Source organism: Pinus tabuliformis, chromosome 3_2 (genome assembly GCF_031772625.1).
Source record: "Pinus tabuliformis cultivar Carrire ecotype Pingquan chromosome 3_2, CPIR1, whole genome shotgun sequence".
Lineage (NCBI taxonomy): Eukaryota > Viridiplantae > Streptophyta > Pinopsida > Pinales > Pinaceae > Pinus > Pinus tabuliformis.
Window position 1 is genome coordinate 572,682,320 of NC_142302.1, and position 25,943 is coordinate 572,708,262.

Genomic DNA, 25,943 nt, shown 5'->3' on the forward strand with positions numbered 1-25,943 from the left:
TTATAGAAAAATAGAATCATGGAGGTGTTGAGAATGAGATTTTAATTTTAATTTTATTGTTAATTTGGTTTAGCTATAAGAATTTAGAGTAAATTGTAGAATGTAGTTAATTGGTAGAGGATTTGTTTAGAGTAAATTGTTAATTTTAATTTTATTGTTAATTTGGTTTAGCTATAAGAATTTAGAGTAAATTGTAGAATGTAGTTAATTGGTAGAGGATTTGTTTGGTGGTATAATTTTTATTAAAAATTTAATTATGGAACAGTTAATTGTAAATTTTTATTAAAAATTATAATTATTAAAATATATAAACGAATTCAATTTTTTTAAAAATTTCAATAACTCCTTAAAACACTTCCATTCTCCAACTCCAAATTATTCTAGATATTAAAAAGTTGGGAAAATATCCTATCAAAACACTTCAATTATCCAAATTATATACAGAATTCTGCATATTATACCGCTGGGAAAATATCATCCCATCAAATGTGGGACACAATTGAGAAAAAAAATGATAAAAAAACCAAAAACATTGAACATTTCAATTCTGCAAATTATATACCGAATTCTGCATATTATACCGCTGGGGAAAAATTGTGAAAAAAATGCACAAAAAATAAAAAGCATTTTAAAATACAAACTGCCAGCATTGCGACTCCATGATACAGATTCTGTGCTGTAAAGGTTTTAAATGGTCCTCTGAATTTGTGTCATTAGAATCCACGACTTCGGGCGATTTTAGCAGAATTCGAATGCCCAAATTTTGGCGAGCTAAAACTGTGGGATAATCATTAAAAAATAATCGGAAGAATTAAATTAAAGAAATTGTTCAGGAAATACAAAGAAGGGAAGTCGTCCAAAAATATAATTTAAATGAATATATTTTACATAATTTATCACATCAGTGAAATTCAATTTGCTGGCTGGTTAAGTTCATCCTCACAGCAATCAGAACCTAACCAACGTCTCATAGCAGTGGAGACCGTCAAATTCGGGGGCAAACTTTACTGTCGTCCGTTCCTCCTTTGCTTTTCTATTTAATTCACCGCCCTGCCGACTGTAACTCTGATCCTGTGAACCCAAAAACCACCATAATTAGAAACCCTAACCCCAAGAAACAGTAACACCTCCCCTCTTTGCAGAACCCAAAATGATGAAGAAGCAATTTTTCATATACTTACATGATGGCCATTCGTATCTGATGTTGATGGAAGGCGATGAGATTCGAACCTGCAGAAAGCCCCAATTGCGGCAACCGCAGCTGCTATTGTGAACACAGGCGTATTCACTGCCATTTTTTTGACTTCTTTATCTGCTGATTTGCCACAAATTTGTATGAATCGCAGAAACAGAGATTGATACTCCCTTCAGTTGACACCGAATTTTGAGTACAGTGTGAAAATTGCAGAGATTCGGACAGAAATTCCCGATTTCAAAAGCATTCAGACGATATTGACTAATAAAGCAGGGAGGAAGTGGAGGGCAATAAATAGGAGAGAAAGGCGCGAGTCAGTATTTAGGCGGGTTTCCAAATTCAAAATGAGTGATGTATGGATGGTATGCGGGTGGATGAATGTGAATGCGAATACATACAGAGACATCGACACATTCTTTTATTAATCGGAATCTGTTCGTCGGGAAAGGGCGCACACGGGTTGACAGCCATAGCCGAGGTCAGAACCCATCTCCCAAGACTGTCGTCAGAGTCTCTTAATGATGCTATAGTCCATGAAATAGCACTTGCCTTGAATCAACGTGTAATAAGCGGCACTCATATTGCCCCGCTTTGTAAAGAAAATTCAACTCGGTCAAAGTTAATTCCCCTTTTATAAATAAGTTCTCCCTTTTTATAAATAGTTCATTGTTAATGTGAAGGTGACTTTTAATTGTCAAAATTAAAGAGGGATAGGTTTGACCATTCAAATTAAAAATAAAGGTCCCTTTAATGGACGAAACGGAAATTTGAAAATAAGTTAATTCCCCTTTTTATATATAGTTCATTGTTAACGTGAAGGTTCCTTTTAATTTTTAAAATTAAAGAAGGATATTTTTGACCATTCAAATTAAAATTAAAAGTCCTTTTAATTATTGAAAAGGGAATTTGAAAATAGTTATTTTTTATAAATTTATAATTAATTATAAAAATATAAAGAAGGTGTTGGAGACCAGATGCATAGCTAATTAAACAAAATACACAGCAGATTAATCAAGCACATAAAGACACAGGAATTAACGTGGTTCACCCAACCAATCTGGGCTACGTCCACACAACATAGGCATCGGCAATCTTATTAATCAAACATGAGATTACATAATTCAATCCTCACAAACTCTCACCCACATTCCAAACAATCCGAATGGTTGCCTGTTTTATAGCAAGGAGAATCTAACTGCCTCATAAATCCTCTCAACTCAAATTTAGGATGCATTAACTCCCTCCCAACAAATTGGAGCTAATCTAGGAACTAATTCCTATTGTTGTCATCTACTGAGATTTTGCCTATTTTATTCAAAACAGAAAATCTCAACAATCTCCACCTTGACAACAATTAGCCTGATGCCCTGTTTGTTTATTATTTTATCTTTTCTGCAAGCTAAGAGAAGCCAAACACCAATGTAGCTTCTCTAACAAAACTGGTTTCATGAACATGTCTGCACAATTCTCCTTTGTATGCACCTTTTCAAGAGAGACTCCCCTTTCAGTGATAACCTGTCTTACAAAATGGTACTTGATCGGTATATGCTTTGATTTACTATGATAGGCCGGATTCTTAGCCAAATGTATTGCACTTTGACTGTCACAAAATAATTTGATGTTGTCCTGCAACCTACCAAATTCACCAAACAAACCTTTCAACCAAACCGCTTCTTTGCAAGCATGAGAAGCAGCAATGTATTCTGCTTCCGTAGTGGATAAAGCAACAATGTTCTGTAGCTTTGACATCCAGCTTGTAGCTCCACCTGCAAGAGTAAAGACATACCCTGAAGTTGACCTTCTCTTATCCAAATCACCTGCAAAATCGGAATCAACATATCTGCAAACAAATTCACTACTCTTATTGTAAGTGATACAATAACTACTTGTGCCTCTCAGATACCGAAGCACCCATTTCACTGCTGACTAGTGTTCTTTACCCGGATTTGCTATGTACCTGCTGACAACCCCAACTGCCTGTGAAATATCTGGTCGCATACACACCATCGCATACATTAAACACCCTACTACATTAGCATATCGAATTCGAGACATAAATTCCTTTTCTTCATCTAAATTAGGACATAAACTCGAAGAAAGCTTGAAATGGGAAGCGAAAGGGACTGACACAGGCTTCACGTTATTCATACTAAATCTCAAAAGTATTTTCTCAATATACTTTTGTTGTGATAGCCATAGCTTACCATTGCTTCTGTCTCTGAAAATCTCCATGCCCAAAATCTGTCTTGCTGCTCCTGGATCTTTCATATCAAACGTCCTTGCCATCTGAGCCTTCAACCTGTTGATTTCTTCTATGCTTTTGCTTGCTAAAAGCATATCGTCAACATACAATACTAAGATAATGCATATGCCATTATTTAACTGTTTAAAATAAACACAATGATCATATTCACTTCTAACATATTTCTGACTCAACATGAAAGAATCAAACTTCTTATACCACTGCCGAGGAGATTGCTTCAGGCCATATAAAGACTTCTTGAGCCTACAGACAAATTTCTCATTGCGATGCTGAACAAACCCTTCCGGTTGTTCCATATCAATTTCCTCATCTAAGTCACCATGTAGAAATGCAGTCTTAACATCTAATTTCTGCAACTCTAAATCAAGCAAAGCCACTAATGCTAACACAATTCTAATTGAAACAATTTTAACCACTGGTGAAAAAATCTCATGAAAGTCAATACTGGCTTTCTGAGAAAATCCTTTTGCAACCAGCCGTGCTTTGTACCTGTCTTCCGTATCATTCACACCCCGTTTCAGCTTGAAGACCCATTTACACCCCACAGTTTTCCTGCCTTTCGGAAGCTCAACCAGATCCCATGTGTCGTTTTTACTCAAGGCCATCATTTCGTCCTTCATGGCTGCTTTCCACTTGTCACTATTCGAACCTTCTATTGCTTCCTGATAGCACAAAGGTTCATCGTCATTAGCAGTAAATGCAACTGAAGTAACATAATCATCATACCTTCTTGGTGGCCGTTTGATTCTCGTCGACCTCCTTAAGGATGTTTCTGGCGCTTCCTCGATTGGTTGACTACCATCTGTAGGAACTTCTTGATGATCAGTATCTGAGACCTGTTCATGATCTAGACCTGTACCCTGTTCATGATCTGATTCTGAAACCTGTTCATGGTTAGTATCTGAACTATGGTCATCATGACTATCATTAGAAATGCTATCAAACTGAATGTGCTGAAAGTCAGATACATCATCCTGTCTCAATCTACTATCTACATCTAATTGTACAAGAGAGGATTCATTAAACTTTACATCTCTGTTGATGGTGATTTTGCGGGTAGTAGGATCCCACAATCTATATCCCTTTGTTCCAACACCATACCCAACAAAGATATACCTTTTAGACTTTGGATCGAATTTAGTTCGCTGATGTTTAGGCACTAGAGCATATGCATCCCAACCAAACGCTCTGAGTTTAGAATAGTCACAAGGGTGTCCTTTCCATACCTCTTGTGGAATCTTGCAGCCTATCGCCGTCGATGGAGATCGGTTTATCACATAACAAGCTGTTGCCACTGCTTCCGTCCATAACTCCTTTTGCAACCTGACGTTACTCAACATACTCCTTGCTCTCTCTAGAAGAGTCATGTTCATGCGTTCAACAACTCCATTCTGCCGAGGAGTATAAACCGTGGTCTTATGTCTCTCGATCCCTGCATCCTTGCAATAGCTGTCAAACTCCTTGGAAGTAAACTCACCACCATTGTCAGTTCTTAAACATTTTATTGTTCTACCAGTGCTGTTTTCTACCAATGCTCTAAACCGCTTGAAAACTGAAAAAACATCAGACTTCCTTTTCAACATGTAGACCCACACTTTCCTAGAAAAGTCATCAATGAATGATACAAAAGAAGACGAACCACCATATGAGGTTGTAGGGGCTGGTCCCCAAACATCTGAATGGATATAATCAAGTATGCCTTTACTAGTATGTTTGCCTGTTTTAAATTTTTGTTTACTTTGTTTTCCAAATAGACAATGCTTACAGAAATCTAACTTTCCAGACTTCAGATTTGGAAGTAACTTGCGATCAGCCAAAATTTTCAACCCTCTTTCACTCATATGCCCCAATCTTTGATGCCATAAGTGAATGGAACTACTGTCATGTTCAGACACAGTAGACACAAAATCTGACCCTGTACCTCCTTCTAACTGAAATAGATTTCCTACTTTCTTAGCTTTCATAACTAGTAAAATGCCTTTGTAAATTTTCATTACTCCACCTTGAATTACAGTTTTATATCCATTTGAATCAAGTGCTCCTAATGAAATCAAATTTTTCCTTAAATCTGGTACATGCCTCACATCAGTTAATATTCTAGTTGTCCCATCAAACATTTGTAGTTGTATGCTCCCAATCCCCACAATATTACATGTTACATCATTACCCATGTACACAACTCCATCATTAATTGATTTATATTCCTTAAACCATTCTTTATGGATACACATGTGGTTTGATGCACCAGAATCTAACAACCAATGTTGACCATGATTTGACACATTAACTGATAATACTTCATCTCTCATACCTGAACCAGATGTCGAACCTGTATCTGTCGCATTTGCCTCCTTCTTCTCTGTCGAAGAATCTGCTTTTGAAGTTTGCTGATGTCGCTTCCAGCAGTCCTTCTTTAAATGCCCTGATTTGCCACAAAACCAACACTTTAGCTTACTCTTCTTCCCTTTCGACTTTGAACGTGAGTCGCTCGGCCTCCTGGAGTGTCTTTCTTTCTAACGACCTCTAACCATCATAGCTTCTGATGTAGAGGTTTCGGAATGCGACCTTCTCCTTGTTTCTTCCGATAATAAGGATGCAACTACATCATCAAACTCAATAGTTTCTGATGGACTAAGACTTATAGAAGTAACAAAATGATCCCATGACTCGGGCAACGAGCACAATAAAGTAATAGCTTTATCCTCGGATTGAATATTTACTTCTATACTTTGTAATTGCACAAGAAGAGTATTAAAAGCATTTAAATGATCAGCAATCGATGTACCTTCCTTCATTCGAAAACTGTACAACTGTCGCTTCAGGAGAATCCTATTGGTTAAGGATTTGGTCATGTACAGTTTCTCCAATTTCATCCACAAACCAGCAGCTATTGTCTCTGACACGATATTAAACAGGACATCATCAGCTAGACACAGTCGAATAGCACTTATCGCTCTTTCATCGATCTCGGCCCACTCATTATCTGTGATGTTGTAAGGCTGTTTGGATTTGCCCAACAACGCCTTTGCCACACCATGTTGGACAAGCAAATCGTACATTTTCACCTTCCAAATCTCGAAATTGTTTTTGCCATTAAACTTCTCAATTTCAAACCGGGCACTTTGAGTTTTTGCCATCTTGTATCAGCAATAATCTCCAAAAAACCGATGTTTAAATACCAGCATTTAACAAAACAAACTACCTATGCCTTTCTGCCTTTGCCTTAAAAACAAAAGTGTATTTTTATTTGTTGACTGTCCAAGTTACATTACACAACCGAGCAAAGCACTGGAACAATGCATCAATGGAGCACTGGCGTATTTAAAAAAAAAAAATGCGCCTTTCAACAAATGTGCGCTAATGGAAATTCATTTTGGAATAAACACCAAATAAACTCCTTCTATCAGCACATATTACAACACATAATACACCGCAAAGACATCATCTGCAAATCGGTATTTCTGTTCTCATTTTAACGTGCACATTGGTATCAGCAATACCACCTCCACGCAATGTAAGGTTATGCACCAGCATTCAATTAATTAACCCACGCTGCCTGATCCAATACACAGGCACCGCCTACGCACCAGCCAATTCAATGCAGTAACAATCCTGCGCACCAGCAGCAACGCACCAGCAATTCTCCACGCACCAACAGCTGGTCCACGGCACCACGCAGGTAAGGCTCCACAGTCAAGACAACGCGCACCAGGCAATACTAACAGCTATCCACCACAGTATACGCAGTAACACCACGTAACACCTCCAGGCAGCAGGTAAACGACCTCTACGCACAGCAATCCATGCATTCACACGCAGGCTCAGCACTCCAGCAACCCCTGCTCTCCAGCACGTTGCCTGATCCACGCATCAACTGCGCTCCACCTCCAACATTGCTCTGATACCAATTGTTGGAGATCAGATGCACAGCTAATTAAACAAAATACACAGCAGATTAATCAAGCACATAAAGACACAGAAATTAACGTGGTTCACCCAACCAATCTGGGCTACGTCCACACAACATAGGCATCGGCAATCTTATTAATCAAACAGGAGATTACATAATTCAATCCTCACAAACTCTCACCCACATTCCAAACAATCCGAATGGTTGCCTGTTTTATAGCAAGGAGAATCTAACTGCCTCATAAATCCTCTCAACTCAAATTTAGGATGCATTAACTCCCTCCCAACAAATTGGAGCTAATCTAGGAGCTAATTCCTATTGTTGTCATCTACTGAGATTTTGCCTATTTTATTCAAAACAGAAAATCTCAACAGAAGGATAAAATAAAAATAAATTTTTGTTGAATTTAGGTTTTTGTGATCTATATCAAGTTTATTGAGAAGAGTTTTCTGCGAAAATCACATCATAATTCATTTGTGGAGGCGTTTTGAACCAACAAGTGTGGTTCGTCGTCACCAACAAGTGTGGTTCATTGTCACGACAAGTTGAAGAACCAAATCATGTGTGGTTCATCGTCAAGACAACAAGTTAAATAGGGAAAGGAGATCATCCAACGACTATATTTGATTGGTAACTGTACCGGATTAAGGAATAGAAACATGGAAAATTAATTAATTCAAAAGTTAGTTTTGTTATATTTATTAGTATATTTGATTAAATTTAACTGTTTGTATTTAACTACAATGAGTCTAAATCCATAACTAATTAATAGATTTATTTTTATTATTAAAGCTATATAGATTAAACACAAATTACTATTATTAATATTAAATGAAATAAGAAAAATTAAAATTGTTTATTAAAGGCTAACCGTAACAATTTTAATTTTTCTTATTTCATTTAATATTAATAATAATAGTTTGTATTTAATCTATATAGCTTTAATTATAAAAATAAATCTATTAATTAGTTATGGATTTATACTCATTGTAGTTAAATACAAACAGTTAAATTTAATTAAATATAGTAATAAATATAACAAAACTAACTTTTGAATTAATTAATTTTCCATGTCTCTATTCCTTAGTCCAGTATAGTTACCCAATTAATATAGTCATTTCTGGTCAAATATAGCCGTTGGATGATCTGCACTCTCTATTTAACTTGCTGCCATCATCTGGTTCTTCAACTTGTCCTGAGGATGAATCACACTTGTTGGTTTGAAACCCGTCGACAAATGAATTATGATGTGATTTTCGCCAAAAACTCCTCAATAAAAATAAGTCTTTTTAATTAATAAAAAAAAAATAAAAAATAGTTATTTTTTATAAAATTTTAATTAATAAAATATAATGAAGGACATATAGAATAGCTTCACTAAATTTATATTTAATGATTAATTTAAATAAATAAAAAATGACAATGTTAAAACAAATAAAATATTATAAAAAGTATTTAGTAATATTAATTATTTAAAAGTATAAATTAATAATTATAGGAATGAATTTTTTAGTATTCTCTTTTTAGTATGAATGTTTTTCATCTTTCTAAAAATTAATGATAATTAGTTTTTTAATTTAAATATTTTCACTCAATTTTATCTGGATTTTTATGTGTTTAGTTTATTTTATTTTTAAAATGGTATGCGTATTTATGGTATTCAATATTTAAGTAATTTTTTATTGATAAAAATATTATTTTATCTACATTTTATTATTATTTTGGGAAATTTATTTTTAAATATTTAATTTAGAATTGATGTTTCTTTCCTAAAAAGATTCAGAAAATATGAATCTGCATCTTCCTCATTACCATATCAAAATTTCTATTTTTATAGAATGAAATGAGTGTTTATGAACATCTAATCTAGCATTCTATGTTATGGTGATTTCTCCCCCAATCCAAATTCCATTTGATTTATACATATTTAATTTATTTTACCACTACTCTCCATTTCTCCAAAGTTCATAAAAATTTTGATTTATGTATATTTAATTTATTTTATTATTACCCTCCACTTCTCCAAAATCCATAAAAGTTTGTAGACACTTAATGTGGTATTTTCTCCTTACTATAAATGCCACTTGATTTGCATGTATTTGATAAAGTAAAAACATAGATTTATGTACATTTAATATGATATTTTATGTGACATTTTTTTTAGCTCATTACCAAATATTTTTAACTTCTATCTATATATTTATAAATATTTGATTTAGTATAATGTATATTTATAAATATCTAATTTAGTATTTCATATATTTTATAGTAAGAGGTATAGATATATTAATGTTAACTTTTTAATTAAAATTGTAAATTTATATTATAGTTAATTTTTTTAACTTTTTAAAATAACATGTAACTTATATATATGTCCAAATTTTTTATAAATCCAAAAAATAATTAAAAATAAAATAATTTTAGATCTAAAAAAATATAAAAGTATTAATACATTTAAACATAAAACCAAATTTAATAAATAAACCAAGATAATAGGTAAAAATACCTCTATAGTTATGTTAGATTTTAAGCTTATGTGGAAGTTTTTTGTAGTTTCATGATCCGATTATCCACAGTTTTTTCAAACCCCAAAGGGGGTCCATCATGAGGACAAATCAGAAAGAATATGATTGAACAAATTACTTATAAATTAACCAAATCGTGTGGATAATAAGTTAATATACAAAAATAACTTTATTATTATAAATAAAAATAGTGCATGTATAGTTAATTTAGGCATGGATTAATGAATATATTTTAATGGACCTCACTTTCTATAGAACATGTATTAACTAATATGTTTTTAATTTTATTTTATATATTTATTTTTTATTTTTTGTAGGTAGGTTAGTTAGAAGAGTTAGGGCTATTAAGTTATTAGATATTTAAACAATTATAGATCGGTATTGTTTAATTATTTTGAATTTTAAATTATTTCGTTTAAATTACGTGAAATGATTTTTGTTGGTTATCTTTCATTGTTTAAATTGTGTTTTTGAAAGTATAAATTGATTTAGCACTTGAAAATTTTATGGATATTTTAAATGTTTAAATTTCATAGGTATTTGTGTTTTTGAAACTTAAACTACAACTTCATGATTATGGTTAAAATAATGATTCTAACACTTTAAATTTATTTATGAACACAATGAATAATTAAATAAATCAATTATTATCTTTTTTAAGCTTTATATTTTTTTAAAATAAATAATAAATAATTAATTATAAAATATTAAATAATTTAGATATAAAAATTACAAAGCATCAAATATATTTTATGAGAAGACATTTAAGTATCACTGATTAAATAGCACATGCTCTCACATATACATCACTTAATGTAACCCAATACTTATTCCAAAGTCTTTATCTTAAATTTAAATTATGCTCTCCACTCTCAATAATTAAATACCACATGCTCTCACATATACATCACTTAATGCTATTTAACCCATTACTTGTTACGATCTCCACTCTCTTTTTCTTGCTGGGTGAAGAGAGACTACAAATTTAATACAATGGTTTGGTGGTTGCTTCGACTTCATATCGTATATCCAACTTCCTGTCCCGAGATTTCTATGCTAACCCTTAATCGAGTGGTGACTTTAATAGCCGAATTTACCCCTTTTTCAATAAATATCTGTGATTTAGTTCAATGCGAAACTCACTAGGGTTGTTTCCGAGCCTCTCATTGATCCATTTCAACTATTTAAACTCTCTACACCCATGCATTTCCATCCATTTGCCTACTCCATTAAGACCATAGCAGAGGTGTTATAGATCATAAGAAAGAATGGCTCCTCAGGTTGCCAGTGATGATAAGAAAGCCGAGGCAGAAGTCTACTATGGAAGCGAAATTTGCAGGAAGAAAACCATGGAATTGCTTGAACAGGCAGGCCTTCCCAATGGCCTCATACTGCTTGATGATATTCAAGAATGTGGTTGCGTGAGGGAAACTGGGTTTGTGTGGATGAAGCGGAATAAGAAGGTTGAGCACGAGTTCAAGGCAATCGGGCGATTGGTGCAATATGATACAGAGATCAGTGGGTATGTTGAGCAACACAAGATGAAGAAGGTGAGTGGAGTGAAGAGCAAGGAGCTTCTTGTGTGGATCACCATCTCTGAGATCTCTATTGATGACCCAGCAAGCGCCAAGATTTGCTTCAAGAGCGCTATCGCTGGGATTGAGAAATCCTTCCCCGTGGGTGCCTTTCAAATTGAAGAAAATGATAACAAATAAAAGATGGTTTCTTTTAATAAATAAACACTGCTCTTAAATAATTATGTAGCATAGGGTGTAGACTGGACTAGCACGTTTAATTTAAAAGATTTGAATAGCCAGTGAATGATTAAAAATTTTGAGATCTACTCATGATAAATTCTTGCTTATGATATCATATTAGCCAGTGAATGATTAAAAATTTTGAGATCTACTCATGATAAATTCTTGCTTATGATATCATATTATCATATTTGATTTTTTTCTTTTTTATAGCTTAAATGTGATTTAAATCTCTCAGCAATATGTAGACTATGTGTTCATATGCAGAATTAGCAGCGTTAGTAACGGAAACCGTAAATTGATTGAAAGATGAATTATCTATATATATATATATTCATATTCTTGAGTGTTAAGAGGGCTTAGTGTGTATATAGATACTCATTATAGATCCTTTTCTGGTCTTTGTTAGTAATGTAAACTTTGCATTGGGGATGAAAAGGTTAAATCTTTTTTTTTCAGTTTTTTATATTTATTGATTTCTCCACTGTCAATTTTTCAAACTGATATATTTATTGATTTCTCCAATGTCAATTTTGCAAACTGAGATAGATGATAGATATATTGTTATAGTTTATCTGTTATATATGTGTGGGGATTTTGTAACTAAGTATTTCCATTTTGTTTTTTCCTATGTCAGTTTTGCATATCTATCGCTGAGATAGATATATTGTTATTTTGGTAAGATAGATTACAGATATATTGTTATTTTTGTGAGGATTTTGTAATTATGTATTGTGGTTTTGTTGAAATGTTAGCTGAAATTGTTATGCTTACATCTTTATATTCATTATTGATTTTTTCTCATGCTATGGCAGTTGAAAAAAATGGTCTCTCTTGTTTTTTTTTTTTTTTTTAATTTTTAAAGTTTACTTGAAGTTTTTATAATTTATAAAGAGGTGATTAATACTTGATCTTTTGATGCATTTAAATTAGATGAGATTTTTTTATCTTTTCCAAGTTATCTTTTAAGTTTATTTAAAGCTTTACAATTTATAAAGAGGTATTAATTAGATGGAATTTGTATTTGTGACAACTATAAATTGTATGAAGAGTAAGTTTTGTTTTTGAATAAGAGTTCTTTTTTTTTTAATAACTTTTTTTAGAATAATTTTTTTTCGAATAACTGTTCATCATATTGAATTGAATATTCAATTTTAAATAAAAAGTTATATATGTTTTCAAACAGTCATTATAAATTGTGTTTTAACATTAGGATTGTTTTTGTTAAGATATTTGTTTTACAAAATTGATAAAGTGATAAATTAAATAAGTCCATGATGTTGGCCACACATGGTGTATTTACCATATTATTTCATGTATCCATCCACACCTATTCACTTTATCAATTTTGTAAAACAAATATCTTAAGACATTATCAAAGACATTATTATGAGCTATTGCATGAGACTATCGTGAAGATGGTTAGGTGGAATGAATAGAGTGTGGATGGATTAATTAGTTTTTTCCAAGAAATTTGTGTGGTGTTGTTTTTATGTTATAATGATTATATTTATCTTTTTTGCACTTTTATTCCTAAGTTGTGGTATTAGAGCCATAATTGTGAGTTGTTGCATGAGACTATCATGAAAATGGTTAGGTGGAATGAATTGAGTTTGGATGGATCCATTGGATTTTTCTAAGAAGTTTGTGTTTTGTTGTTGTTATGTTATATAATGAATTATTGTTATCTTTGTTTCATGTTTGTTCCTAACACTTTCTATTAGAGCTCTCATTGTGAGGATGGTTAGGTGGAATGAATGAGTGTGGATGGATTGTTTGGTTTATTCCAAGACATTTGTGTAGTATTATTTCTATATTATAATTAATTATATATATCTTTATTGCATGTTTACTTGTAACATGTGGTATCCCAACCATAATTGTGAGTTGTTGCATGTGACTATCACGAAAATGGTGGTGAAATGAATCAAGGAATTTTTCAGGAAATTTCTGTAGAGTCCTTGCTAGGTTGTAATTAATTATATTTAAGTTTTTTGCATGTTTTTTCTTAACATGTGGTATATGAGCCCCTTTCCAGCTATTCCATGAGAGTATCATTAAGATGGTGAAGTGGAGTGAATAGGTGTGGATGGATCCATGGGTCCATTAGTATGATACATTTCCTTGAGAGGTAACATATGCTAAAGCTTGTTAGCAGATTCATGAAGACAACGTAGTTGCATGGAAATGGAAACATGGCTACCAGATTCATGGAGACCACATAGTTGCATGGACATGGAAACGTGGATAGGGATTGTTGTGACAATGTGAAAGGATGGTGGCATTTGTAAGTGCCTTTCTAGCAAAAGGAAAAAAAAATTACTTTGGAGAAGATTTTTTTTTAAATTACATGTAAATGGGCATATGACTATAATACCTCATAAAGCATGCATACCCCTAGTAAAGTCAAGAGTGATAGGTGTAGGGCATGGGGTTTTCCTAGATTGAAGTCAAAAAAATTATTTAAGTAAAATTTAAAAGAGAGATTGACATATAAACTTGACTTAGTCAAATAAATTTAATATATAATAGTGACATCAAAAGTGAATAGATATTAGACTCACTTAACAAGTAACTTGAGCTTTAGCTAAAGAGTAAGAAAAGTTTCATAAATGGTTTTTTCTTCATAAAAACTTTTTCAAAAAACCTCTATAATCTTAATGTTATACTATGATTAATTATATTTAATTTTCCTCGATATTAATTTTCAATATGCAATAACATTTAAATCTCTATTATAATTAATTTAAAAAAAAAATATTATTAATATTAATATTATTATTATTATTATTATTTATTCATTTTTGTGAAATAGTTGTTAACACATTTTCATGTGTAATAAACATAAAACATTGTTTTTCTTGTTAAATCTAAATTTTATATATAATTGCTTTTTCAGAATTTAAAATCTGAATGAATGTTCTTTTGAAAACAGAAATGGAGTTACATAAATGTATTTTCTTCATAAAGAAACGATCGTTTACTGTCTTCTCCCATTTTAATTATGAAGATTGAAATAGTACCCAAACCAATGTTGTCATTATCATTAGGTTAATTGGTTCATTGTGTATAGTTAAATGTTATTATTATTATTATTTTGTTTTTATAATTTTAAATTTTAAAAATAATATTAACATTTAATTTTTATTTTTATTTATAATTAAAATAATATAATTATTATAGAAAATATTAATTTGGGAAATCGTATTGGTGGTTTCGTTGATTTGTTTCTGGTATGAGATAGTTAATTTGTATTTGTTCCCATCTATTGTCATGCTCAATGGATTTGACGAAGTGGAAGAAAAATAGAAAAATTCTGAGGAATCATGAATAATTAATCCATTGCCACATATTTCTTTCATCACCCCAAACGTTCAGAACGATCCATATTTCGTTTTTTAAAACGATCTTAAAGTTTAATTATAGCTTCATATGTACGAGTATTGAAGATGTCATAGTGTCGAATCCGAATTCAATTTTAATACAAATTATGATTTCCAATTCATATATTAATACACATTATGATTTCCAATTCATGTATGTAGTTTTGTAGTTTTCCGAGTTTAATCATTCTAGATGTATTAGAAAAGTTTTATGTTAGAATATTATTTAAAAATAATTTTAATTTAGATTAGATTAGTGAAGGATTTTATAATTTTATTGGAATAATAAATTACTATATATTTATTTTGATTTAGAATTTATTTAATTTTTAAGGGATTAAATCTTTTATGACTCAAACTCTTTATGGAGAGTAAAATATAAGAAAGATTTGCAACTCAAAAGATTTGCCACATGTTTTTATTATAATAAATTTTAGATATGTATAGTTGGCAATTGGAATATTTTATTTATGTTTCACATTCTTCACATTAAAATGTCAGTAGTTTCCCCTCATATTCCCAAGTAGAAGACATATATCTATAGGATATTCTCTATATAAGTTATTAGTATTTTTTCAAAATATTAGATGTTTATTTATCTAATCTGTCCATGTATATATCTACATATAATTATTTTTGTTATTAATATATTTTAAAATGTTACATGTCAACTCCATATTAAACTTTGGAAGAATGAGAAATCTCCCTTATACTTTGAATTAGAAAGAACCTATTAATAAAATATGATATTTTGCTCTCTTTCTCTCTATATATATTTGATGGTAAAATCTTTTAATCAACATGCATATTGATATAATTGATTTATAATGCATATTAAACCATTTTTTTTTATTAATACTTTTTAAATACTATATATCAACTCCATATTAAGGTTGGAATAATTACACCTCTCCCTCATAAAAGAAATTGAAAATAATTAAAATTAAAATTATTTTATTTTTCTATATAAAATTACGTTATTATCGGCAAGTATTAAGCATTGGCTAAGTCATTTGACTACCCATTAGTTGCTATTAGACTTAAAATTAAATAACATTACCTAAAGTTAATATTATATATATATATATATATATATATATATATATATTGTTTTCCCTTCATTTCATTGGCTATAATCTTATTTTGCAACCTTGCTTTGATACCTGTTATACTAATGGTCCCTTTGTGATTAGAGAAACATTTTTAAATATTTGTTGTACTTTATTTCAAAAGATGATGTAGATATGCACATTTGAAAACCGGGTGGGTGAGGGGAGCGGAGGGTTCATGTTTCATTGTACTTGATAGTGCAGAATTTTTTGGTCATATAAAAGTCTAGGCATCAACAAGTTGTTTTCCCCTAGTGTTTTATAATCATTGTAAACTCAAGGCACAAATGTAGTAATTGTGTAGCAAGTACTCTCTTATATAGATAGAGGGTGTGGCATGAAGTTATGCAATTAACCACTTGGATAGATATGAGGATGTTAGGCTTACTCACATGCTATCTTAATGTGAAATTGGAGAAGTTGAATCATCAATTAAAGGGGAAAAGTGAGATGGACTAATCCCATAAGTTTATCTCAAAAATTTGGGACCGAGTTATAATGAAGAGAGGGTTTAATATGTTGATGAATCATGTAACAAAAGGATTCCTATAATTCTATCTACTGAGATATATGAGTATAGTGGATGGAACTCATGTATCTCCATTATTGGATTTCTAGAATCCTTTCCAATGACACAATTCATCAAAATCTTAAACTTTCGCTTCATTATAACTTGGTCCCAAATTTTTGAAACTATCCCAACCTTTTGATATTAATCCACCTGACTTTATATCAATAATTAGTTGTTTGTAAGAAAAACCAAAGTGAAAAAGTGAAAAACAAGAAGGCTCTATGATAGAAGAAGATTAAAACAAAGAGAATGATGAAAGAAGATGATGAGAAGAGTATGATGGAGTAGAAAAGAGTGGCCACTAGTGGAAGAAGATGATGATAGAGATAATGATGCAACATCATGGAAAAAATGAATGATGGAGACACAAAGAATAACGAAATATAGAAAACATGCAAGGAACAAGATAAATAAAAGGAACAAGATAAGAATAATATATTTTGTAGATGCAAATGAAGATGTAGATAAAAACAACATTCCTAAGTAGTACCTGAATCAATAATGTTGTACAAGCCTGATGAGGTATGTATACTACCAAAATATGTTATGTTGAAAAGTTTGTGGTGTTATTAAAAGCACCTTGTAAAAGAAAATTCATGGCTGAAACCAATAACACTCGTGGTCTCAGAAAATACACAATGTGATTTGTTGTTTATGGTAAGCAAAAACTATTTGGGATATTGAGGATTGTAATGGTTGAGGGTGAGGCAATGCAAAAACCCAATGGTACAATGGTTATGAATCAACCACACAAAACTGATGATGATGATTGGTCATGATGTAGGAGGAGTGAAATTGTTTATGTTTTTGTAGGTGCATAAAGATAAAGAGTAGTGGGCATAGAAGATGAAAATGAAAGAGTTAGATCAAAGAGAATTGAACTATGCATATTAATATCACAAGTGCTCGTTAAGGGCGAGTATGTTGGAGTAACTGCTAGTTGTGAATCATAAGTAATGTTTATGTGAGAATGCCAAACAAAGTTAGGGATGAAAAATCATGGATTTGGTTGGAACTGAATAATGAAATTCATTATGGTCATATATATTTATACAAGAGGCCAATTGTACACTAAATGTAACATATGGAATGGTATAATCTAATAGATTTTCCCCTCTAAGGCTTTATTGCTATTTTTTTTCTTGCTTCTTATTTTTAATCTCTATTATATGCATTTATTATAGGATATTAAAGAAAACAACTACTATTGATCAGCCTATGCACATTTATAGTATTAAACTTTCGTATGACTTATAATGGTTTCGAGGAGAGTTATCATTTCTCGTATTATCGATCAAGCACTTGGATCTACTACTAGGACCTAACATGGCCACTATGCTTCCAACACATTAGCTCGATTAGAATGCTGCCTTATTATGTTGGATTTGTAGTTGGCTAGCCTTGGGAGGTGGTTATCTCATATGAGCCCAAGCTTGTAGTTATAGTTTGGTATTCTTTGTTGATGCTTATACTCTGCTCTAGATAAGTTTAGAACTATTTTTGGTCATGGAATATCAACAACAAACTCAAAATGTATGCAATTCAATCTTAGTACTAATTACAATTGAATGTAGTTGATCATTACATTGCTAAATATTAAAATGGCCTCAGAAAATGCATGTTTTCAAGTTGTTTTCTTCCCCTCTCTCTAGTTCTGAATTTCAAAAGAAAATTGGTTAAGAATGAGGTGTTTGTTGCTATGATAGAAGTTTATTATTGTAAAAATTCTTATGCTTTATTCACTCCTCATATTTACATTTTCCATGAAAGTTCTTTCACTTTTCATAAGTTGTCATTCTTGGTTAAAAATGTGACAATTTATTTGATTCATGGACCAAACTTAATTTCTTGACACTATGCAAATAGAAATCATAGATGTTTTGAATCATCTCTATTGTTTTTGAGTCCTATATTGGTGAATGAAAGTTTATGGTGTAATTTTTTTTTTTTTTGAATGCCTAGAGAAACTTTTGGTTTAAAGCGACCGCAGTTGGAGCCACAAATAAATGTAATTATTTGCATGCTTAGAAGAGTATTGAAGTTCCATGTTTTGGTTGTCAAATTGTTTGAAGTGGTATAAATGAAAAATAAAATATGCTTGAGTGCTATATATCAATCCAATGTGGGGTTGATCACATAATTGGTTGATATTTTAAGAATTACTTATCATAAATTTGGATATATGTGTATTGATTGAAATTTGATTTAGTTTCTATATCTATGTGATATGTTAACCAACAGTAATTAATATTGATTAAATTGGGGTTATAAATTGTTTGAAATCCTATTGCAAACAAAATAAGAGTTTAAATAACTATAATCTAAATCTTCAATATTGTTGTTTTTCTCTCTCTTTTTTTGGTAAATTTTAAGTTAAACATAGTAGAGATTTGTGAAATCACAAATTTGAATTATGAAATATGCATGAATCAAATGCTTTGAGATTTTTTGAGAGCACTAAATTAGACTATGCCAAATAAAAACTATCATTAGATTCAAGCCACCAATATTACATTAATTAAGATGAGAGGAACATTCTATAGCCCAATGTGAAGACTATATGTGATTCCATCCTGATCAACTTAAAAAGGACACATGTCTTTAAAAAAAAGATTATAAATAGTTAATTAAAAAACCCGCTAAACCTTAATGTACAACTTAAAAGATTAAATTCCTCTCATTACATGATAAATAAATCCAAATCTAGAGTTAAATGAAAATATACCACTAAAATATAGAATTAAAATTAGTTGAACAAAATCTCTGAGCCGACAAATTTTCCAGCCTTCGATGTCAACAAGCTTCCGATCCCACAAACTTTACACCCTTCCATATCAACAATTGGGAGACAAAAAGTTATCATAATGTTAATGTTGTGTAATTTCTCACCCATGAGTAGTTGAAAGGTGATTTTCATGGAGACTTTTTTCTGCCACCTAGTGTGTGGGGGCTAAAGGGAAGTTTTGGATACCTTTCATAAAGGAGTCGTCTAAGAAGGCGGAGGAATTGTCTCGATGATCAAAAGTGGTTGGAATTTGGGCAATTGTTTTTTTTAATTTTTTGTAAAGGCAGTGTTTGAATTATATTTTTGATAGTGGAAATAGATTCAACACCATCAAAAACTTTTAGGGTACCTAATATTATGAAATTTGACAGCTTTTACTTGGATTTACAAAAATCTCTGCCATTTTTTTTCAAAATACCGTAGGAATTTGTCTCGTTAGACTACGACTTTCATAAATAAATAAGGTATCCTCATATTTGTATGTTCGACAATTTCTCAAGAATAGGTATTTGATAGGTGATTTTCATGTTACATTTAAGGATATCGCTGTACAAGTAGAAATGTTGTTGCATACTGTATAAATCTTATTGAGTCACAGTGTAATAAACAACACTCAACTTAGTTAAAGTTAATTTTCCCAAATTTTAAATTGTGATATCTCTTTACAGGTTTTAGTTAATGAAAAGAAAATTGATTAGTTAATGAAAAGACAATTCATTATTAAATTATTATTCAAATTTCATGAGAAAAGTTGAGAATAAAAATTATTATTGAAAATTAAACTTCCCAAATAGATTGAACCAAATCTCCCACCCTAAAGAATCTAACTGGCCATAGCCTTCTAAGAAAAGAAAAAAATAGAAGTATCTCTCACCCATCCGTAGTTGAAAGATGATTTTAAAGACAAAAAAAATCATTAATTCTAAGGTGACATTCAATTTTTAGTCCCTTCCATTTGGGAATGGCATGGGACTATAGTAATCAGAATGGTCATTATTTATATTAGTTTGAGCTGGTTATGACTAAAGTTTTTAGGTTCGTGATATATTTTTTACAATGAAAAAATTTTCGCGATCTTATTTGGCCTCTTCTCAAGGCGGAGAGGCCAGAACGATATGTTATATATTTTTTTTTATTTCTTCCCATTTTCTTTTTTCCTATCAACATATAGAATTTTTGAACTAATGCTAACATTAATTTAAGACATTAGATATCCCATACAAATCTAAGAGGCAACCAAAGCAGGATCTATATTTAGATAACATCGAATTAAACTCAACTTCATGCATGGTTTACACATGACTCACTTGGCCAGTGCACTGTCATTGCTGTGTTCACGCAGAGTCTGTTAGCTCCATTAAGTTTTACACAATTGCTGCCTACAATTATGGAATTGCAGTCTTTCCTTAACTTATGGAAACCAACTGCAATAGTTTCCTTAAGTTAAGAAAAGGCAACTGCAATTACTAAATTTATTATTAGGAGCTACTATAGTGGTCCATCACTTTGATTCGACTTCTCTGCCTTGATTTGTGGACATCTAACACATAGCTTTTAGAAGCTTGATGGAAGCTTAGCTATATGTTCATCTATTTGGTCCCCAAGCTCCTCTCTCAATCCCCTTCAGTTTTACACCATCTAGCTGAGATAGCAGAGCTTGGAAGTGCCTTCAGAATTATTGTGTTCTTTTTCTTTTGTTTGGATTGTAGCTGGAGTGCTGAAGAAGAAGCAAGCAAGTGGACTGTGCCCTCCATCAGAACATCACCAATGGCTGGAGGTAACTCGTATCCCTGGGCATTAAGATTTAATGATTCTTTGAGTTTATTCCGCATCAAGAATCGTTGACATGAAATCTGTAGAACAATTTTTCATTTGGTATCAGAGCCCTTTTACTTCTGCCTTGCTGTGTGTTGACCAAGAATCGAATTCTTTTTTCTGGGCATGGCCTATTAAGCATAACAGTCTTTTTCAGTATATGCATGTCGTTCTCAGAGGGTTCCGGCCTTGCGCTGTTTAGAAACCCTCAAACTCTATGCGCTGTTTAGAAAACCGTTTCGGATTAAATCCATGATCATGAGGCGCTCTGTGTCGGCAAGATAAGATAGAGATACTTTTAAGTTTCCCCTTATCACCATTTTGTATTCTGTTTCTGTATTTGGATTATTATTGCGGATATAATTTCCCAATTCTTAAAAGTTTTATTTTCCAACTCGATTAAGATTTGGCGAATACAGCTGCATGTGTTTTGCTCTCTAGTTTCGTTGAAAGATCTTTATAGTTGCAGTAACTTGGACATGTAAGTCGTTGGTTTCGTTTGAGCTGCGACCTCCAAGGTTTGCAGGGTTTTAGTTTGTATAATGTTGGGCGTTTTATTCAAAATGATGGGTTTTGTTGTTCATTTCCATTTTTTTGTTATTTCCGAAAGGATCTGTGTTTACAACTCAACTAAAATGATTTCCTCCCTTTCAAAGTTAAGTGAAAACCTTGTTCTGCAAGGTGGACAGAGTCTTAACACGTTGCGAGGACAGGACTGGATTCAGAATTAACGATTTCGCTGAGAAATATAAATTAAATTGCAGAGTTCGACTTAACTGTTTTAAAAATCAAGTTATTTATTTATTTTGTTTCTAATATTTATTTCTGAATCAGTTGTATGGTTTTGAGGCTGAAATTAGAATTAAATCAAGGGATTATGTGGAAGTATTGTCTCTCTGTTACGTCCACTGGTAACCTTGGCATTTACGGTTCGGTGTGACCATCGAATTATTTTCGCCTACCCCTGAATAGCAAAGCATGTTGTTAATAGTTAATTTGTGCATTTCATGATAAATTGCGGTGTGAGTTAAAGTTTTAAAAGTTTAATTCAATGGAACGATAATGTGGCATGGAACGATAATTCCAAATAGGCAAATTATAATGGAACGATAATGTAGCATTTGTTTAATTCAATGGAACGATTATATGCCAAATTATATGCCACTCAAAAAGGCTCCTCAATTCTGGTTGGACTGTGATTATAGAAACATCGTATTATAGAAACATCAGAGCAATTAACATTTCATCATTGGTTAAGTAACATTCCACTGGTCAAAAACTTTATGCCGAGATTGCAGGTTTTTTGTTTGGATAATTTTTTTTTTTTCGTTTGGATAATTTCTATTGTTGCAAGCCTGGAAATATACCCACCATTTGCCGGAGCTGCTGTTTCTGCCATAACATTAGTTGTGGCATTTGGATTTGCTGTCTCACGCCCATGCTTAACACTGAAGACGATGGAAGATGCCGTCAATTTTCTTAAAGAAACAGTGGTTCAGGCTATTGCGTGAGCTTCCTCAAAGGGCCTTGCCATGGGGATATCTGTAACCATATTCATCTTTTCTGTTATAGCATTGGGTACTATAATATCTGTTAAACCTTTACATGATCTGGGCTACCGTGGTTGGAATGGTGACCAAGAGAGTTTCACTTCCCCATATACATCATCTTTTTACTTGGGTTGGGCTATTGCATCCGCTTTTTCTCTAACCATCACTGGCATTCTCCCTGTTGTTTCTTGGTTTGCAACTTACCGTTTTTTTCCTTTCATCGGCTATTTGTGTGGGCATTTTCATAATTAACAAGTTAATTGCCTTCATTGTTTTGACGATTGTAACCCATGGCATGTGTGTTGATTTGTTTCAACATTAACCTTTCCACGCAGTTTAAAGAATTGCAGCGCCTTTTATTGATTAAAATTATTCAGTGCTTAAGAATTTCGTGGCATCTTCTTGAACGAAAATGTTGATGCTTAAAATATTGCAGTGCATTTTGTTGATAAAAGTTATGGAGTGCTTAAATAATTGCTGTGCTATTTATTGATTGGATGTCTTAGTGCTTAAAAGTACTGCAGTGCATTTCCTTGATCAAAATAATTAAGAAAAGAAAACAATTGCATAAACTATCATATACCATAACCGTTTATATGTATATTAAAGTTCGTGATATACCATATTGTATGGTTTGTTTCGTTTGGTATATATTTTGATATATATTTTGGTTATATATATTTTTTATTTATATAACTTTATAAACTTGATATATTTCGGTTATAACTTTGGTTATATATATTTTGGTTATAACTTTGGTTATATATATTTTTTATTTATATAACTTTATAAACTTAGATATATTTCGGTTATAACTTTGGTTATATATATTTTGGTTATAACTTTGGTTATATATATTTTTTATTTATATAACTTTATAAACTTAGATATATTTCGGTTATAACTTTGGTTATATATATTTTGGTTCTAACTTTGGTTATATATATTTTGGTTATATAACTTTAGATGATTTTATAAATGTATATTTAAAGTAAATGGAAAGGTCAATATATGACCTGATTCATTCAAGAACATTCATGACATAAAGGCTCTCACCAAAGTCTCGGGTATGAACGTGAAATGTTTGTGAAGTCTATTCTTTTTTATATGAGTCATGTTAAAGGAAACAGTTTATGCATTCTTAAATATTTCAATATTTCAATATTTGAAATGGTTTAGTCTTTTGTTTTGAATATTTTAAATTTGCAGTTTTGTTTGCAAATTGTTTAGAGCCCATTTTGTAATTAATTTAAGAATTAGTCTTAAATAAATTATGGGACAATTAGACTAAGGAATGTAAATTTGTTTTTAATTTTATCTTGTGACCAAAATAGCTTGTTTGCTGGTCAATTTTTGTTGTTTTATAAGCTTAAGGACGGAGCCTGAAGTCAAGCCAGCTAGCCTTCGAACTGCATTTGCTATGCAAGTGCAAAGTAGATCAACACTGCTTCAGTCAATCTCCGGGTTAAGTTTATAAATTGAACAATCAATTTGTAGTCATTTTCGGTAATGCTGACTGCTTTAACCTTAATTTTGATTTTGCTGGAAAATTATTACAGTTATATGGAGTTTATTAAAATGTCATTTTGACTTACTCCTTTCAGTAAACATTATTTTTCTCTCTGGTTAAGTTTTGTTTATGCAGCAAAATAATGTCTAGTGATCCATATAATTTTAATTAATTAGAGAATATCCACAGCATCTTTAATTAAATAAAATTATATATTTTGATGAGATCACATAAAGATTATTTAGACATTAAATTGTAATTAATTACACTGAATATAATGAATTTTATCCCACAGGAATCTTTATTATATTTATGTAATTAATTAAGATAAAATTTCATAACCTACCCACAGGAGTTATGAATTAATAAGTTTTATCATAAAGTTTTATTGAATCTGTTTGAATTAAAAATTTAGCCCACAGGCAATTTTCATGTCATTTGATTCAATTCTTTTTTAGCATGATTTACACAGAATATAATGAATTTTATCCCACAGGAATATTTATTATATTTATGTAATTAATTAGGATAAAATTTCATAACCTACCCACAGGAGTTATGAATTAATAAGTTTTATCATAAAGTTTTATTGAATCTGTTTGAATTAAAAATTTAGCCCACAGGCAATTTTTATGTCATTTGATTCAATTCTTTTTAGCATGATTTACATTGGTAAAACATGAAAGTTTATTAAGCCTCAATTTTAACATAAGCATGTGATTCTTTATTTAGATGCAGTAGTACAACCCGCAAATTTCTCTGAAATTCGTTGTGACATTCCCGAACTTAAGGAAATAATCTCATTTGTTTGTTATGAATCTAATATGGTTAACGTTAATATTAACACATGGTGGATTGATTCTGGATCAACAATTCACATTTCGAATTCCTTACAAGGTTTGCAAAACCTAAGGAAGCCAGTGGGGAGTGAGCAAAGCATCTTATCAGGAAAAAAGATGGGCTCACATGTGGAAGCTATAGTAACATGTTATTTAACTTTAAGTAGTGGGTTTGTTTTGGAATTAGAAAAGACCTTTTATGTTCCAAGTTTTCTAGAAACTTGATTTCAGTTTCAAGGCTTGTACCTTTCGGATATTCCTTAAACTTTTCAAAAAAATCTTTCAGTCTATTCTATAAATCTGATTATGTTGGGAATGGTATTTTGTCTAACGGTCTTTACTGCATTAATTTACAAAACAATGTCACTTATGATTCAATGCATGTTCACACTGGCACTAAAAGATGTGTTATTAATGAAGATTCCTCTAAATTATGGCACCGGAGACTAAGTCATATCTCCATAGATAGAATTAATGGAGATCTAGAGGAAGAGGTTTACATGAAACAACCTGAAGGATTCCCCTCTAGTGATGGTGAGAAATTGGTTTGCAAGCTCAAGAAGTCATTATATGGTTTAAAACAAGCATCCCGCCAATGGTATTTGAAATTCCATAATGTAATTTCTTCTTTTGGTTTTGTAGAAAACAATATGGATCAATGTATATACCTGAAGGTTAGTGGGAGTAAAATTTGTTTTCTTGTTTTATATGTGGATGACCTTTTGCTAGCA

At 31.5% G+C, this 25,943-nt stretch overlaps 1 protein-coding gene across 1 annotated transcript; it reads left to right on the forward strand.

Annotated features, from left to right (window-relative positions):
* Window positions 1-10,866: 10,866 nt before the first annotated feature.
* Window positions 10,867-11,765, forward strand: LOC149181814 (uncharacterized). Its single transcript, XM_089418400.1, has one exon. It carries the CDS (start codon window positions 11,162-11,164, stop codon window positions 11,606-11,608), a length of 447 nt encoding a protein of 148 aa, XP_089274526.1. The 5' UTR covers window positions 10,867-11,161; the 3' UTR covers window positions 11,609-11,765.
* The last annotated feature ends 14,178 nt before the right edge of the window (window positions 11,766-25,943 follow it).